Source organism: Podarcis gaigeae (assembly GCF_964106915.1).
Source record: "Podarcis gaigeae genome assembly, chromosome: 3".
In the NCBI taxonomy this organism is placed as follows: domain Eukaryota; kingdom Metazoa; phylum Chordata; class Lepidosauria; order Squamata; family Lacertidae; genus Podarcis; species Podarcis gaigeae.
Genome location: NC_139680.1, coordinates 17,717,080 through 17,735,544, shown reverse-complemented (window position 1 = coordinate 17,735,544; position 18,465 = coordinate 17,717,080). Strand labels below are relative to the sequence as shown.

The window sequence follows — 18,465 nt, the reverse complement described above, 5'->3', positions numbered from 1 at the left end:
TAAATTTAAAGGATTTCAACTAGAGAGTTAAGCAGGAAGCATGAAATGCATTATGTGAGGCTGAACTGCTATACCAACGAGTATTTTCATGTTTGCTACATAGTGTTCATAAGCTAGTGAGAATCTTGCATGAGCATCAGCTATTCTACAGCAAAGTTCACAAACCACTAGAGATAATGTCTAGGGGATGCTCAACATTTGGCTTTTGGAAATGGGAACGCTACAGTGAGAGTACTGGGGATGCATCTGCCAGAGAGGGCCAGGAACAGAGAGCAAGTTTTGCAGTTAATGCAGAAGCATTTTTCTATTTCTCATGGGACTTAATGATGTCAGGTATATAGGACAAAATTAAGAAGTCCGCTCAGTAACTGCATTTGGCATTGCCAGTTACTGGGGGTCAGATCTTCTCTTATCTTCTTAACCCCATCCTGTGTTAAATTTATTTAGGCTACAACTCTACTCATCAACTAGAAGGAAGGTCACTAAATTGAATGTCTACTCTGCTTTGGAGTACATATGCTTAGGATTGACAGTTTACCCACAAAGGCCCCAAGGGAATTGACATTATAATCATAACTATAAAACTAATCACAGAACGGTTTTCTTTTTTAAAAGCTGTTTCTTAGTCACATGTGACAGAATACTGGAAACAGGCTTTCAGTGTTCATTCAGCCTGAATAGGTCAGTTGCTTAGAGCTGATAATGGCAAGGTTGCAGGTTCAATTCCCGGTATGGGACAACTGCACAGTCCTGCATTGCAAGGGGTTGGACCAGATGATCCTTGAGGTCCCTTCCAACTCTACAATTCTATGATGATGCGTGTAAAATCTCACCTCTATAATTTCCAGCATCTCCACTCTTGTGATTTTTCCATCTCCATCTAAGTCGTACATATTGAAGGCCCAGTTTAGCTTCTGTTCAAAACTGCCCCTTGATGTGATGGATAGTGCGCAGATAAATTCTCTGAAATCAATGGTTCCGTCGCCATTCTTATCAAAGGTTCTAAAGGCATGTTGGGCAAACTTTGAAGCATCTCCGTAAGGGAAAAACTGCAAAATTAAACACAAATGAAAGTATTAGGAGGCAGTGTAAACCTCTGTGTTATTACCTTTGTGTATTGAAGTATAAAATGCATGGTAAGAGCCAGGCCTTAAGCACCCCTAGCCCTACTGGAATATTTGGTTTTTTCAGTGCTTCACACTCTTGCCCATTGGACACCATTGTAACTCAGCTGACTTCAGTGAAACTATTTCTGAGTGTAGCCTTGGGTCCCTTTGAAGATGACATCTTGGCTCTAATTCTATAAAGTGCCTGCAGAATTTATAATATTATAAATCAAACAGAATTAGCTATTTCCAGCTGCTGTCATCTTATGCCAAGAAGCATGAGACTTATAACCTTTCATCAGGGCTGCATTTCTCTTTTTTCCTTTCCTTTTGGCCTTACTTATGAATTCTAATAACCATGAAATTGTCCATTTATGAAATGAAGACAAAGTGTGTCTGTCTGACCTTCTGTAGCATTGAATTTCATGGGTGCCTACATATTGGCTATCCAAAGGGAGAACAGAAAGTTATATTTATTCTCCTTTGCCATTTCTGCCTGTCCGGTCTCATTTTGTCCATTCCTTTATATTATGACGACCTGGAGCAATCAAGATATTGCTTAGCCTTCATAGCACAGCAGGACTGGGAGAGGAGCACAGGATCCTAACACATCTGCACAAAGGCATGGTTTGGCCATCGTGACATGCACACCAGGCTGATAGGACCAACTCCTTCCTCTTTACACATCTTTTAATTACTTGAAAATGAAAGCCACTCCCATATTTGTGATTTTCATTTATAGCAAACACCTTACGGGTGCCCAATGTTTCTAAGAAGGATGCACTTTGCCATGATGGAAATTATAATTATGAGAGGAAAGGGAGTAGTTTCAATTTCCTTGCGGTTGCTGTCTCTTCTCCTTTCACACACACACTCCGGCATATTTTTAAAATTCATACATTAAAAAAATTCATACAGTCATACTTCAGGTTGCAAATGTGATCCGTGCAGGAGGCATGTTCGCAACCCACAGTGCCATGTCTGCTCACACGCGTGACCCAATTTGTTGCTTCTGCACATGCGCAAAGCGCAATTTAGCGCTTCTGTACATGCACGAGCGCCAAAAATCTGTTCCAGTACTTCTGGTTCGGCGCGGTCCGTAACACGAAAATGCGCAATCCGCAGCGTTTGCAACCTGACGTATGACTGTACTATGCAACAATGCTTGCTCATGGCACGTGACTTTGCATTTCTGAAACCTATTTCTGTTCAGGAAGTAAACCCTTCAAGAACAAGACTGACAGGAGGAAGTTAGACCTGCTGCTAGGAAAACCACCTTGCTCTGTGGCTTTTCTGGCTCTGTTTCTGCTGAAAAGTCAATCCAGCAGAGCCGGCCTAAAACCTAGAAAGATTTATAAATTAGCAGAGTGTGGGTAGCATTAGAATCTTTGGTTTGGACAGTGGATCGTCCTTGTAGAGTTCCTTGGGAGGGAAAACGCAGTAGAGATCAATGCGCTGCCAGAAAAGGGTGCTTTATTAACAGAGCAAATAAAAGGCTATTCTAAAAGGGAGGGAGATTGTGTGTTTGAGTAGCAGCGAGCCAAGGCTGAATCCAAGCTGGAACAAGACGGAGGAGGAACTCAGGATAAAAAGTGAGCCAAAAGACCAGACAGGCGGGAGAGAGTGAAAATGTGACTTTGACCTTTCCCTGTCCTTGATTGCCAACCCTTGTCAGCTAGGCAGTTAGAGAAGATGGCAGACCAAGAGACAAAACTGGGGATAAGATGGAGGCAAGCTGGCACAAGCAAAACTTTTGATTCAGTCAGTCGTGGCCCCAAATGCCAGCTTTATTTTGATGCCCTGTATTAAGACGTTCTCTTGTACACCATAATTAATTGTGATGGGATGAGGAGAAGCAGACAGAGGGATGCCAGGACTAAAAAATTGTCACCAAAGTAGCACACGGTGCATTACAGTTAATGCGTAGGTTTACCTAGAACTAGTTACTCCTGCATCGGAGAGTAAATGTGCATGCACTGTAGGTCCGTCCCAGGGGGGATATAATTAGGTCATTCTCCTACTGGGGAGGGGGGGGCAGGAAAAAGAGGGCAACTCATTTTGTAACTAGCTCTGTAATGTAGTGATGGGAGCTGTTAAAAATATGTGCAATTCTTCCTGTGTGTCGGTGACAGTGTGGGGTAGTGGTTAGAGCATTGGGGTAGGACCCGGGAGTCCGAGTTTCAACCGTGCACCTCCCTGGGATCCCATCTGCTGTACACATTTAAAGTGGTATCGGCCGTGGCTTCCCTCAAAGAATTCTGGGAACTGTGGTTGGTTAACGGTAGTGAAAGTTAAAAAGGTAAAGGTACCCCTGACCATTAGGTCCAGTCGTGACCGACTCTGGGGTTGCGGCGCTCATCTCGCTTTATTGGCTGAGGGAGCCAGCGTACAGCTTCCGGGTCATGTGGCCAGCATGACTAAGCCGCTTCTGGCGAACCAGAGCAGCGCACGGAAATGCTGTTTACCTTCCCGCTGGAGCGGTACCTATTTATCTACTTGCACTTTGACGTGCTTTCGAACTGTTAGTTTGGCAGGAGCAGGGACTGAGCAACAGGAGCTCACCCCATTGCGGGGATTCGAACAGCTGACCTTCTGATCGGCATATCCTAGGCTCTGTGGCTGAACCCGCAGCGCCACCCAGGCTCCTTTTTTTTAAGGCAACCCCTATTTTCCTACAGTTCTCAAGAGTGGTTTAACAGTTTATATTCATGGAACTCTGGGAGTTGCAGTTCCATGAGTACAATACTCTCAGAACCCTTAACCAACTATGGTGGGGAAGCCATAGACTGTTTAATGTGGCACGATACTGCTTTTAATGTCTTGTGCAGATGGGCCCTTGCTATGAGCCAGTCAGTACCTATCGGGTCAAATCTACGAGGGACATAAAAGGGGGCGGGAGAGGAAAGTTTGCTCTAAACAACCTGGGTTGGAGGAAAAGTAGAATATAAATGAGCGAAATAAATAAGGCGAAGCTGCTCTGAGCAGAATGCGCCTACCCACTGCTCTGGTTGTCTTTCCTCCCAGTTTGGAGGATGGGTATGTCTGTCCCATTTTTGCTGCAGATGTGACTGAACAATTCCCAGCGGAAGACACTTTCCTGTTGCATCTCTGAATGAGTTAACAGATCTGGGCATTGCCTTGTTTTAATGAATAGGTTCACTCTGCACTGGCCTCATGGGGAAATGGCCTGGGAGCTCTTCTAGGGATGGGGAATTCTTATTTCAACTCTTAATTCTTTGGGGCGGGGAGTGGGCTTTAGAGTAGTTTGTTGCTAGCTCCATTCAAGCTGATAATGAAAAGCCAAGGCATGTTGACATATATCGTATTAGCACCAGGAGGAGTACTTGCTGAAATAAAATAACACCTCGGGCTCTGTTGCCGCCCGTGTGCATAGGCTCAAGCTGATACGAGATACTACTTCTGAAGCTTTCCTTCGCAACTCTTTTCAGAGAGCTGTAAATGGAATACAGTGGTACCTCGGGTTACATACGCTTCAGGTTACAGACTCCACTAACCCAGAAATAGTACCTCGGGTTAAGAACTTTGCTTCAGGATGAGAACAGAAATAGTGTTCCGGCGGCACAGTGGCAGCGGGAGGCCCCATTAGCTAAAGTGGTGTTTCGGGTTAAGAACAGTTTCAGCTTATGAACAGACCTCCGGAACGAATTAAGTACTTAACCCGAGGTACCACTGTATGTGAATCCAGTGAAATAGGCAGAAGACACTCATGCAGAGTTACCACAATTCCCCCAACGTTGTGTGCCATGAAGAACCACATGGCAGGCAGAACGTCAACAGACGTAGCCTTTTCTGCTGCGGCACCCTTGTGAGAGGAAATCCTGTCCCAGTTTCAATTTTCTGCCTGCCATGCGGCTGTTAAAGTCACTGGGGCCCCTGTCAGGAAGAGACATGGCAATTTTGTTGCCTGCCTTTCAAGTACAGTGGTACCTTGGGTTAAGAACTTAATTCGTTCTGGAGGTCTGTTCTTAACCTGAAGCACCACTTTAGCTAATGGGGTCTTCTGCTGCCACCAAGCCGCCGGAGCACAATTTCTGTTCTCATCCTGAAGCAAAGTTCCTAACCAGAGGTACTATTTCTGGGTTAGCGGATCCGGTCTGTAACCTGAAGCGTATGTAACCCGAGGTACCACTGTATTCTCTAACTCAGGGATAGGGGCCCTGTGGCCCTCCAGATGTTCCCAGACTAACCTTCCCATCAGCCCCAGTCAGCATGGGTAATGACCAGGGATGCTGGAAGCTGTAGTCCCAAAAATTGGAAAAACGCAGAATTATAGAATCATAGAGTTGGAAGAGACCACAAGGGCCATTGAGTCCAACCCCCTGCCAAGCAGGAAACACCATCAGAGCACTCCTGACATATGGTTGTCAAGCCTCTGCTTAAAGACCTCCAAAGAAGGAGACTCCACCACACTCCTTGGCAGCAAATTCCACTGTCGAGCAGCTCTTACTGTCAGGAAGTTCTTCCTAATGTTTAGGTGGAATCTTCTTTCTAAATACGCCTAAAAAGAGTACAGTGGTGCCCCGCAAGACAAACGCCTCGCAAGACGGAAAACCCGCTAGACGAAAGGGTTTTCCGTTTTGGAGGCGCTTCGCTAAACGAATTTCCCTATGGGCTTGCTTCGCAAGACGAAAAAATCTTGCGAGTTCCAGCGGGTTTTTCCCCGCTTTTTTCGCCCTTTCCCTAAGCGCTAAGCCGCTTATCAGCTGTTCCGCTGATAAGCCGCTTCTCAGCTGATCGCTAGAAGCCGCTAGACCGCTAATAGCGCTAATCCGCTAAGCTGTCAATGGGCTTGCTTCGCAAGACGAAAAAACCGCTAGACAAAGAGAATCGCGGAACGGATTCTTTTTGTCTTGCGAGGCACCACTGTATATGTTTTTTACTAGAGACACACCTGAAGGGGTACAGGTTCCCCATTCCTGTTCTGATCGCTCGTTTCTGCAGCTTTCCCTCACTTCTGGAGAGAGCAAGCAGAAAACAAGGAAGCCAAAGAGCTGGGCTGGGCTTACAGTTAAGTGGGCATAGGAAGCAATTGAATGAGCAGGTAACTATGGGTCAATGCCCACAGGGATCTGTCTTGCCACGTCTGTGCAAAGGTCCGGGCACAAATTTTAAAAATAACCGTCATCTGCAAACAAAAATAGGTTCATTTTTAATCCTGCTCACGTGCACTAACATTAAACTGGCAAAATTGGAACGCCATGTGGTATAGTGGGCAGGGAAATATCTAATGATGAGCATCTCAAATGCTCTCAGTGAAAAATGAAGTCTTCCAGTTTCAGGGGTAACAACAACAAACATTAGGTTTTTGATCTCATAGCTGATTCCTGAACCTAGAGTGGAAACCCACCGCCCCAATACAAGTAGTACCTCGGATTACATATGCTTCAGGTTACAGACTCTGTTAACCCAGAAATATTGCTTCAGGTTAAGAACTTTGCTTCAGGATGAGAACAGAAATTGTGCACCGGCGGCGCAGCAGCAGCTAAAGTGGTGCTTCAGGTTAAGAACCGTTTCAGGTTAAGAACGGACCTCCGGAATGAATTAAGTACTTAACCCGAGGTACCACTGTAGTGGGATTGTGTAAAAAATATTCTTCTAATTATTTTTTTTGCTCACTTTTATAAATAACATATTCACATCAGTATTCACACACCGATACCTGCGATTAAGTTTCCACAAGAAAAACCAATGGGTAGGTAATTTCCCTACCCTTCTTAAAACACAAAAAAACTGCCAACTGAGATAATTCTCTTAATCAACTTAATCAAGTGAGCTGGAAATGATTTTGTATCTTGCTATCTTTCGGCGCAAACATTCACACAAAGTGGAAATTGGTGATTTCACTACCAGCTGAGACTGCCTCAAAGGATGGTCACATACTATAAATGGATGTCTCATGCTCGTATCCAAACACAGTGTGCCTAGGAGTTCAATTAGCCTGGGGATTCCCAATATCTTAAACATGGGTATAAAAGGGATTAATTTGTTTCAAAGTGTCAATCCTAATCTTCTTATATTGGGGAATTCAGAGAGGTCAACAGAGTTGAGCTGGGGTTGGGAAATGCTAGCCATTCAGATGAGCTCCATCTTCCCTGATCACTGGCCATGCCGACCAGGAGTGATGGAATTTGGAGTTCCACTACAAAAAAACCTTGGTTGGGGAAGGGAAGAGACCCATAGTGGGATCTCAGATGCTGAATGAAGTACATGGGGTTTGCATCTGTAAACATCGGCTGTCCACAGTTTACTGTTTGTTGCACTGCTTTTTTTATTAAGGCTAGCATCCCGTCTAATATCTATATATGAAAGGGCAGATCCAACTCAGCCACCCGACTAACAAGATGAGCAGATTGAGGATTATCAGACTGGGCTCACCATCTACCAGCACATGATGCCACATTAAAAAAAAAAAAAAAATTACAAGCAGCCAAACTACAGAGTAAAACTAAGCAAAGCTGGAAGCTGCACTAATTAATGAACAAAAGCAATGTGTTTAAATAATGCTGACATGATTAAACTACTACCTGTCGTGCTTAAAGTCACACTTTTAAAATTTCTACTGGGAGAAGAAAAAAAAGCTATTGGTTTTTTTCTTCAGAAAATGCTTTAATGAATTAGATTTTCTGCAGAAACTGCTAACATGCTAATGATTACACTCTATAAATTCAAGCTGCAATGACTCCTCTAAATCTGTTGGCTTGTGTGTGCAATATTTTGAATAAACTAGGTTTGAAATTCTATCCTTCTGAAGAAAATGTGTTATGATCACAGTACCAAGTTGCAGAAATTAAATTTCTGAGACCACCCAGACCATAATCATTCCAGTATTCAAACAACAAGAAGTAAATATTTTCCCTGGGAAAGAAGTCCTTTTTTCCAGAACTGGTTCACAGCAAAAACAAGAGGCGGGGGGGGGGGACCCCATAGCTTTCATTTTTAGAAAATAGCTGGACTGTTTTTTAAACTTCTGAAGAGAGAGGAAAACTTATCTATTATCCCTGGAAAGAGCTACAGAAAGAGAATACTTGTGAAGATGTGTTGTTAAACTCAGCAGATGTTTAAATTTAAGACACCACCTTCTACTCCTTACAATATTTTTTCTCTTGTGTTAGCTGTGGATTGGGTGCAGCTTTCTGTTTCTGGGTTACTACCAAACTTTAAACAGCCAGAGGAATTGTGCAAATTCAACAGGTGAAGTTTCCACCACCTGCCCTTCATTGTAATACTAGCTGCACCTGTTGTATTTCTGTCTTACTCTTGCCAGGAAAAAGTGGATGCCCTAAACGAACCATGGATTGCTAACATATTTCCGTGCATGTTCTCTATTTTTAGAACATGCAAAATGTTAGCAGGTGACACGTGTCCAGAAACAACCCACCAGGTTTCTGTCTTGTCAGTTTCACCTTACTGTTAGCCCAATAACGTCTGGAAATTTCCATGTTGGCTACTCCTGAATTAGAGAATTGGAGTTGGACAGGGAAAATCCAGGTTCAAGTAGTTATTCAGCCATGGCACTCACTTTGGATCAGTCACATTCTCCAAAATGTGAGAAAATTCACAGGGCTGTCATGAGAATAAATGGGAAACAGCAGTGTAGAATGCTTTGAGATAATTAAAAGAATTGCGGAACATAGGAAAATGTAATAAATAACATAAATATGAGAAGAATCATTCCCTTCTAATAAAACATGGCTTGTACAATCCATTATAACAAAGAAAGGAAACTAACCCCCTCCCCCTTAGACTTGATGGCCTACACTAGATCAAGTGAAGCATGTACTGTGGTAACTTGGTTCTCAAACGGCTTAGTAATCGAACAAATCGGCTCCTGAACGCCGCAAACCCGGAAGTAAGTGTTCTGCTTTGCGAACGTTTTTCAGAAGTTGAACATCTGATGCGGCTTCTGCTTGAGTGCAGGAAGCTCCTGCAGCCAACTGGAAGCTGTGCCTTGTGTTTTCGAATGGTTTTGGGTGTCGAATGGACTCACAGAATGGATTAAGTTCAAGAACCAAAGTACCACTGTACTCAAAAGAAAGGGGGTTATGATATGTTTTCTGGGAGAAGTTGTCTTTGCCCTCTCTGGGGGATATCTCCAGTCTCATATAACCAAGATGTTTAACTCTAATTGATGCAGGAAGAGGTTAAGACCAAAGAATAAGCTGTCCTGCCAGGCTTAGCTAGGTCGCATACCTTTCACCTTGAGAGGGTTTTTGCCCTCTCTTTTCCACCATGCAAACCCTGCCAGTAAGAAGGTCTAGAATGGATGCTCCAAGCTTGGACTGCATAGCTTAAGCAAGCCATCTTTGTCCTTAAAGGTAAAGGGGTAAAGGGACCCCTGACCATTAGATCCAGTCATGGCCGACTCTGGGGTTGTGGCGCTTATCTCGCTTTATTGGCCGAGGGAGCCAGCGTACAGCTTCTGGGTCATGTGGCCAGCATGACTAAGCCACTTCTGGCGAACCAGAGCAGCGCACGGAAACACCGTTTACCTTCCTGACAGAGCGGTACCTTGTTATCTGCTTGCACTTTGACGTGCTTTTGAACTGCTAGGTTGGCAGGAGCAGGGACTGAGCAACAGGAGCTCACCCCGTTGCGGGGATTCGAATCGCCGACCTTCTGATCGGCAAGTCCTAGGCTCTGTGGTTTAACTCACAGCGCCACCCACATCCTTATTGGCCGAGGGATCTTTGTCCTAACATACAAGCAATTTAGAAACATTAACCAATTTGTAACCTAAGTTAAATAGCTCTATTCTGCGCCATTGCTGCGGTAGGCTTTGCCTCTGCAGGGTTCAGGTACAGTGCATCACCCAGGTGAGATCCTTCCCTCTCCACTAAAGCACCTTTTACCTAACACGAAAGGCTGAGAAAGATGTCTGCTTCTTGCCTGTTGTTTATCGCCTGCACACATGGCTGGTCTCAGGTGCAATTGTAGCTTAAATAAAGTTCTAACCTGCAAAAATAATCTCTTGACTCACACTGATGGGAGAATTAGTTACTAACCAGCAGGAAATGAATTGATTTTGAATTACAGTGCCCTCTAATTAGATCTGAACAATGAGAAGCCGAGGGCACTCAAACAGTGCCATAGGCTAGCACACTGGCAGTCTTGCCCTTATGCAATGCTCACCAGCGGTCCCATTGGGCATTATGGCTGAAACAATTACTCTGATAATGACGTCAATGGTTGGGGCTAAGTATGTGCGACTTTGTTGTTGATTTTCCTCCAACCCACTAACTGCACTGAATATCCGTGTTTTGAAACTCTGCTGAAGACAATATAGCACCTTAAAATCAAACTGAGATGTGAAATATATTGGAATCCTAAATTGTTCTTGCTATTCCAATTATTTATTTGTCACTTCTCAGGGCCAGCTATCACTGAAAGCTATGAACAGGAAAATAAAAAAAAGACACAGAAATTCAGTATAAAGCACTGTGTATATACAGGCAAAGTGATTGTGTGTGTGTGTGTGTGTGTGTGTGTGTGAGAGAGAGAGAGAGAGAGAGAGAGAGAGAGAGAGAGAGAAACACTGAAATTCAGGGGGTGACTGAATTTTATGTGAGGGGAAATTTGGATGCAAGTGATACCTGACAAAACTTCACTGGGGTTGGGAAGGAGGGTCACCATATTGGCTTTGCACTGCAAACAAAGGGGAAGATTCACCTTACTGATTTCAGTAAGAAAGCTACTGCAGCCGGATACCTTACTCCCGCTTATTATCTGAGAGCGTGTTCCACTGAATATTGTGGGAAATGTGAATTTTACTTCTTCGCCTAGGATTGCATTGCACATCCATCCCATGGAAACCAGTGAATTGGCTGGATTGTATCCATTGTTCTCAATCAGACTTAACACTTGCTTCATTCTCGTTGGGCTGCATCCACACTGTATCTTCAAAGTACATTCAATGCACATTTCCCGTCTCAAAGAATTCTTGGTACTGTAGTGTGCTAAGGGTTGCTGGGAATTTTCACACTGTGGGGGTGGGGTAAACTACAGTACCCAGAATTCTCTGGGGAAAAGAATGTATTATTTCAGTGGCCTGCAGCATCACAAAGCATCCAGTATACAGTGGTACCTCAGGTTAAGAACTTAATTCGTTCTGGAGGTCTGCTCTTAACCTTAAACTGTTCTTAACCTGAGGTACCACTTTAGCTAATGGGGCCTCCTCCTGCTGCTGCCGCCGTGCGATTTCTGTTCTCATCCTGAAGCAAAGTTCTTAACCCAAGGTACTATTTTTGGATTAGCGGAGTCTGTAACCTGAAGCGTCTGTAACCTGAAGCATATGTAACCCAAGGTACCACTGTAATAGATGCTAGTCATCATCTGCATCTCTCCTCAACTGGTAAGGACTGGAAGGTGAATGTGGCGCTCTGTCTTCTAATCTAGACATGATACACAAAAAAGCTATGTTTGGCAAGGGCAGGGAAGCAGCTGATTGTCTTCTTATTGAAGTTTCCTTACACTTTTGATAAAGGCGAATGCAGACAAATCCAGGATCAGAGACTCAATCAAATAAGGGGAATGATAAATGCAGATGGGAAGGCAGGGAGCAGGCATGTAGGTTTTATGAAACCCTGTCTTTCATCAGGAAATTCACCGAAAAATAAACGCTAGATGAAAGGGCTAATATTCAACTCATGGGCCCTTTGTGCTTTCAGTGTGATCCCCTATCTGAACATTATTAATTGCGGACAAAAACCTCATAGTACCAGTTGTACATCGATTACATATGCAGCTAGTCCATTCAGATTATAGACATGAGTAAATGCAAAAAAATGCACTAAAACTGCATATGTTATCAATACAATCCTAGGCATACTTATCTGGGAGCAAGCCCAGAGAGTTTTGTGGGCAAACTTGCACAGGGCTGTACTGTATGAGATGCAGCTTTTAAGACCTGGAGTTCCTGGGAATTCAACTTATAAGTGTCTAAGCTGGAGCCATAAAATCCTCCCCAACCCAATGTGCCATGGACCAAGAAAGAAAGGGCAACAAGCCAACATGGTTTCCAGTTATGAACATACAGGTACAGTGAGACTTCTACAGTACATAACTTGTAAGGGCAAGAAAGCAGAACATTCATTAAAATTTCTTTTTTTGAGATATTTTCAACTTGAGTGTTCTGTCTGAACTGTTCGATCCTTTTCATACAAATGCATGTCCCAGACAGAAACAGTGGAGCAAGAACGCGCAGCGGTTCTTGAAATCTGCCAAATGTTAAAGAGCTGGTTTAACGTTCACCTTCTGAAATTCAATAAAGCCTCTTGGTAGCTGCCTCAAGAGACCGATGAAGAAGGAAAAGCTCAGGGGTTTTTTTACCCTGAGGAAATAATTTTGATGTCAGTTTCAACAGAACTGTATTGAACCCTTGAGGATACAGTGGTACCTCAGGTTAAGAACTTAATTTGTTCTGGAGGTCCGTTCATAACCTGAGGTACCACTTTAGCTAATGGGGCCTGCCACGCCGCTGCTGTGCGATTTCTGTTCTCATCCTGAAGCAAAGTTCTTAATCTGAGGTACTATTTCTGTCTGGGTTAGCAGTTAGCGGAGTCTGTAACCTGTAGCGTCTGTAACCCGAGGTACCACTGTACTTTCGACTGGATCCACCCTCAAACATAGCCATCTCAGTATTATTTGGAGGGGGGGAAATAACTATGCCATCCTACAGCTGCCAGTCAGGCCCCCTCTGTTTAGAAGTGTGCGAGGCTATCTGTTTGATTACAAGAGGTATATCTTGAGTATACAGTCATACCTCGGGTTATAGACATTTCAGGTTGCGTTTTTTTGAGCTACGGACCCGCCGAAACCTGGAAGTACCGGAACGGGTTACTTCCGGGTTTTGGTGGTTGCGCATGCACAGAAGCGCAGAATCACAACCCGCGCATGTGCAGATGCGCCACTGCGGGTTGCGAACATGCATCCTGCATGAATTTTGTTCACAACCCGAGCGTCCACTGCACAAGATTTACCGTATTTTTCGCTCCATAAGACGCACCTGACCATAAGACGCACCTAGTTTTTAGAGGGGGAAAGAAAGAAAGAAAAAATTCTGTGCAGAGCATGTAAGCGGCTCTCGCTTTTCTTGCTTTAAACCCTTCCGTTCCTCCTCCCACTTCGCTGAGAAGCCAGCAGAGCAAGAGCGATGGCTGTGCAGCGCCTCTTCTGGCTTCCCAGCAAAGCGGGATGAGGGACGAAAGGGAGCCCTTACAAGGGAGCACTGAGCAGAGCCTGGCTTTTCTGGGAGGTGTGGGAAGGGACAGAGGGCAGCCCCTCAGTCCCTCCTCTCTCCTCAGGGAAAAGCCCCCAAGAGCTGCACACACGCTCCACGTGGCTCTTTAAAGGGAGCGCTGAGCAGAGCTTCCAGCCTGCATTCGCTCCATAAGACGCGCACACATTTCCCCTTACTTTTTAGGAGTGCGTCTTATGGAGAGAAAAATACGGTATATCTGTAGGGTTGTAGCCCTGCTTACTGCTGCCTGTTAGGATTGGCGAAGCAGAAGGCAGGAAGGCTAAAACTAGATGAAGTCAAAAGCCAGACACAGATAGGTAGCCGTGTTGGTCTGCCATAGTCAAAACAAAAAAAAATCCTTCCAGTAGCACCTTAAAGACCAACTAAGTCAGTTCTTGGTATGAGCTTTCGTGTGCATGCACACTTCTTAAGATCTGAAGAAGTGTGCATGCACACGAAAGCTCATACCAAGAACTGACTTAGTTGGTCTTTAAGGTGCTACTGGAAGGATTTTTTTTTTGTTTTGTCAAAAGCCAGAGACGGGCAAAGGCAACTACTGTATTTTTTGCTCTATAAGACTCACTTTTTCCCTCCTAAAAAGTAAGGGGAAATGTGTGTGCATCTTATGGAGCGAATGCAGGCTGCGCAGCTATCCCAGAAGCCAGAACAGCAAGAGGGATCGCTGCTTTCGCTGCACAGCGATCCCTCTTGTTGTTCTGGCTTCTGAGATTCAGAATATTTTTTTTCTTCTTTTCCTCCTCCAAAAACTAGGTGCGTCTTATGGTCTGGTGCGTCTTGTAGAGCGAAAAATACGGTAATTTGGATTTTGACTCGCATCCTGTTCCCCGATGAGTTCTGCCAGGGGCAGCACTGAGACAGAGGAGGAGGAAGCAAGAAGGCAGGCAAGGCTGGCAAATGGCAGGCTGGGGTTGGTGACACAGCACCCCAATGGACCAAACCCTCTGCAGACTGATGGAATTGCAAGAAATCGCTCAACGACGTGAACCAGTGGTTCCAGGTGAGTATTAAAGGTAAAGGGTAAAGGGACCCCTGACCGTTAGGCCCAGTCGTGGCCGATTCTGGGGTTCCAGCACTCATCTCGCTTTATTGGCCGAGAGAGCCGGCGTACAGCTTCCAGGTCATGTGGCCAGCATGACTGAGCTGCTTCTGGCGAACCAGAGCAGCGCACGGAAATGCCATTTACCTTCCCGCCGGAACGGTACCTATTTATCTACTTGTACTTTGATGTCCTTTCGAACTGCTAGGTTGGCAGGAGCAGGGACCAAGCAATGGGAGCTCACCCCATCACGGGGATTCAAACCGCCGACCTTCTGATCAGCAAGCCCTAGGCTCTGTGGTTTAACCCACAGCGCCACCCGTGTCCCCCAGGTGGGTATTACTCGGAGCAAAATGGCCAGCTCTTGTATGCAGGTCTCAGTCAATACAGGTGCCTCTTCTGTTAATCCCAGCCAGTGTGCGAGCCACCAATCAGAAGGGCCGTGATAAAGAAGGGAGGGCATTTGGGCTGGTGTAGTAGCTTTCCATGGCACTTACTGAAATTCCTTCTGCCACCCAAGTCTTAAAGGAGTTTGCTGGTAAATCTAACATAACGGCTAAGTGAAGATGCTCTACATTATTCACACGTGCTGACTGTTGTACACCTCCCTGCCAGTACATTGATTCCTATTATTATTATTATTATTATTATTATTATTATTATTATTAACCTGCCCTTTACCCCAAGGTCCCACGATGGGTTACAACATTAAAACACAATTCTTTTAAACAGATTCGGGATCTGGCAGCAAATAAAAGCGTAAGATGCCTAACCAAACAACAGTGTGCATTGCTTTTTACTGGCAAAGCAAACAGTTATTATTATTATTATTATTATTATTATTATTATTATTTATTCAACTTATACACCACCCTATACCCAGAGGTCCAAGGGCAGTTCACAACAAGACCACAACATATAAAAGCAAACCAAAAGCAATAACCCAATAACCCACCCAGTGCAATTCTAAGAGCAGTATGCATTAAAAACGAGAGCAGATTGGCCATGTGAGCCTAGTGGGGTAGAGGGAAGGGGCACAATACTGTTGCATAATGATGCCCCTTTTTCCAAGTCGTACAACTTAGTGCTGTCTGCTTTTTCTCCTCTGCCTCTGCAATGGCTCCTGCACCTTTGATGGAAGTCATGAATTCAACAGCTGAAACTTCCTCTCAAAATAGAATTTACTTCTTTTATTATTTAGATCTGTGTGTGCGCGCGTGCGCACGTGCCTAGTTACGAAGACCTTAAATGCACAAAGGCCCTGCCAAGAAAGAGTTGGCAACTTTAGCCCCATCCTCATCTGTCCATTAGGGAAAAAACATTGTGGGCTCAACCACCATTGCCTGGGCACAGTCTTGTGCACTTGGAATTATCAACACATATGATAAATATATCATTTCCCTACTGAAAGGGGAAACACATTTTTATTTCTAATTTTAAACAACCCTCCTACTTCCCCCCAGCTGTTTTTCATTAAAAAAAAACATTTCCAAGCTTATATTGAATATTTAAACTCTTGTCAAGAAGAAGCTGAAAACAACTATTTATAGACATCACAATGTGCAGATGAAGAGATGCTTCAATATTATTTGTTTCTTTTCATAAACAGTATCTCAGGAAGGCACTGGAAAATTCACCCTGACGCAATGCGAGCCACCCAACCAGCTAATTAATGTGCTTACACCAGGGATGCTATTGATGCTTTTCCACAGCGAATAATGAATATTGGTTTAACATAGTTCTCCCGACAGGCTTGCAACAAACATTTCAGCTTATTTTTAGACGGGAACGGACAGCGAGCATTCCTACAATATTTCAATATTCACATGGTAATATAGAGGATCAATGTTTGTGGATGTAAAAGGATGCAGTTAGGCTCTCTGACTCTGAATAAACCAGCACACATGGGCTTAGATGGACAGGCAATCATTAATATTTCCTTTTCAAATCCCTATTGCAGAAACCCATGAATAAAATAACCAATTCATCTTTTTAAAAAATGAAGCAACTGTGTGACCTTGACTTTCAGCCTCCACAAATTAAGATTTGACTCTACCAATGGAAATTATCCCTGCTGTTAAACCAACAATAGCACTAGTTGATTAATCTCATTCTAGTCTGCCTTGCAGAGTTGTTGTGAAGATAAAATAAGAGCTTGAAAGACAGAACCATGTACGAAGCCTTGAGCTTTTTGGAGGAAAAGCGGGGGAAAGAAACAAATATGTAAGATGCCTTCAGCAAACTTGATTTGAAAGGGAAACACATGTGTTATTTATAACACATAAATGTTATAAATAAACAAGGATTTTGTGATGAATATATTATATCACTGGTGACTAGATTTTTTTCTTTTTAACTAAATTAAAAATATAAACATATCTCTAATTTAATAGACAAATAAATCTACAGCATTTCAACATTCACGATTAAAACCATATCCTTACATATGGTATAATATAAATATTGTCTCTGAGTGTACAAAAACTCCCATTATCAGATCATCATGAATAAATTTACAACAAGCAATAAAGTAATCATAACTTATAGAAATGGAAAGCATAACCAATTTACTCTGTTTCAAATTCCAATAACCCTTTGAAGGGCTCTCATTCTTCCTCACATCTCTTAGCATCTACCGAATAACTTTATTCGGTATAATGAATAGGCAGTCTTGAATAAATTGGTAATATTGTTGCCCAGAGCCAATCTGAAACAGTGTCAAAGTTTAAACATGGAATATTGCAAATATACGGCTAAGTCTACCAACTGTGGAAGTTAAAAAGCGTCAAGCTGGCCAACTTTCCCCTTGCAGCCTGAACTTTAAACCCTATGGCCTATGCCTGTCTTTAATTTAAATTCCGATATTGACATATCTAAGTCATTCAGTGACAGTGTAAACCGCAGAATGGGTTTTCTTTAGATACCATATTTTTCGCCCCATAGGGCGCACCGGCCCATAAGGGCGCACCTAGTTTTTTTGGGGGGAAATAAAGAAAAAAAAATATTTCCCCCCCCAGGCGCAGGGCTTGGGTGGGGGAAGCCCGAGCTTCCTCCGACCCCAGCCCCCAGAACAGGCTGCTCTCCGCAAGCCGTGGAAGCCCTCCCAGAGCAGAGCTGCCTCTATCCCAAAGCCTGCATTCGCCCCATAGGACGCACACACATTTCCCCTTCATTATTGGAGGGGGGAAAGTGCGTCCTATAGGGCGAAAAATACGTAACTAAAGCTGCAATCCTTATATGGGGGTAAGCTCGACTGAACTCAATGGCACTTACTTCTGAGTAGACACTGTGTAGGCTTGCACTTTACATGAGTTATTTCCAGACGGCTCTTATCTGATTAATGATACTCACTGAACATTTTGCGCCCCCTGACAATGCAATGATTGATTACCTAATCCTTAAGCCTGCAATCCTATGCAGTCAAGCTGATTAACGTGCCAAACTTCATAATGGTAATTCATGCCTCATTCCTAACTGGCCTAGAAGAAGATGTAAAAGACTTTGCATGGTATTAATCCGAGGCTATCAGTTCCCAGAACTCTGAAGGTCAACAAGACAGCATAGATGATCCCAGAACACACGAAAATTAGGTTTTGGGGGGATTTCAGCTAGCGCTATTTGTAGAGACACGCAACAGCAAACATGAGATTAGGAGGGCCAGCCCCCAAATAGCCCTATTTTTACAGATGAATCCAGAATCTCACCTCAGTCATTATTATTTATTTCTACAATACCTAAATCCTCTCTTTAAAATGGCTTGAGGCAATGTGCAAAGCCCCATAAAGACTCGAAATACAAAATCACAATAACAGAACAGCACCGATTGTTCATCAAAGCCTGAAAATACTGGTAGAATTTTCAACCATCATTACTTTTTTTTAAAGAAGCTACTCTATGGGTGCTGTTATTTTAGGTGTACAGTGGTACGCTTCAGGTTACAGACTCCGCTAACCCAGAAATATTACCTCAGGTTAAGAACTTTGCTTCAGGATGAGAACAGAAATCGCGCGGCGGCAGCGCAACGGCAGCAGGAGGCTCCATTAGCT

At 43.8% G+C, this 18,465-nt stretch overlaps 2 protein-coding genes across 8 annotated transcripts in view; both read right to left on the bottom strand.

The window, feature by feature from the left end:
• The window catches only part of KCNS3 (potassium voltage-gated channel modifier subfamily S member 3), a 466,063-nt gene that overhangs the window by 171,229 nt on the left and 276,369 nt on the right, over positions 1-18,465 (bottom strand). The window lies entirely within an intron of this gene.
• VSNL1 (visinin like 1) overlaps positions 1-18,465 on the bottom strand; it is a 107,482-nt gene that overhangs the window by 1,206 nt on the left and 87,811 nt on the right. The window contains exon 3 of the mRNA XM_083730890.1: positions 834-1,049. Coding sequence (XP_083587016.1) covers positions 834-1,049 — 216 coding nt within the window. The remainder of the gene's footprint in view (positions 1-833; positions 1,050-18,465) is intronic.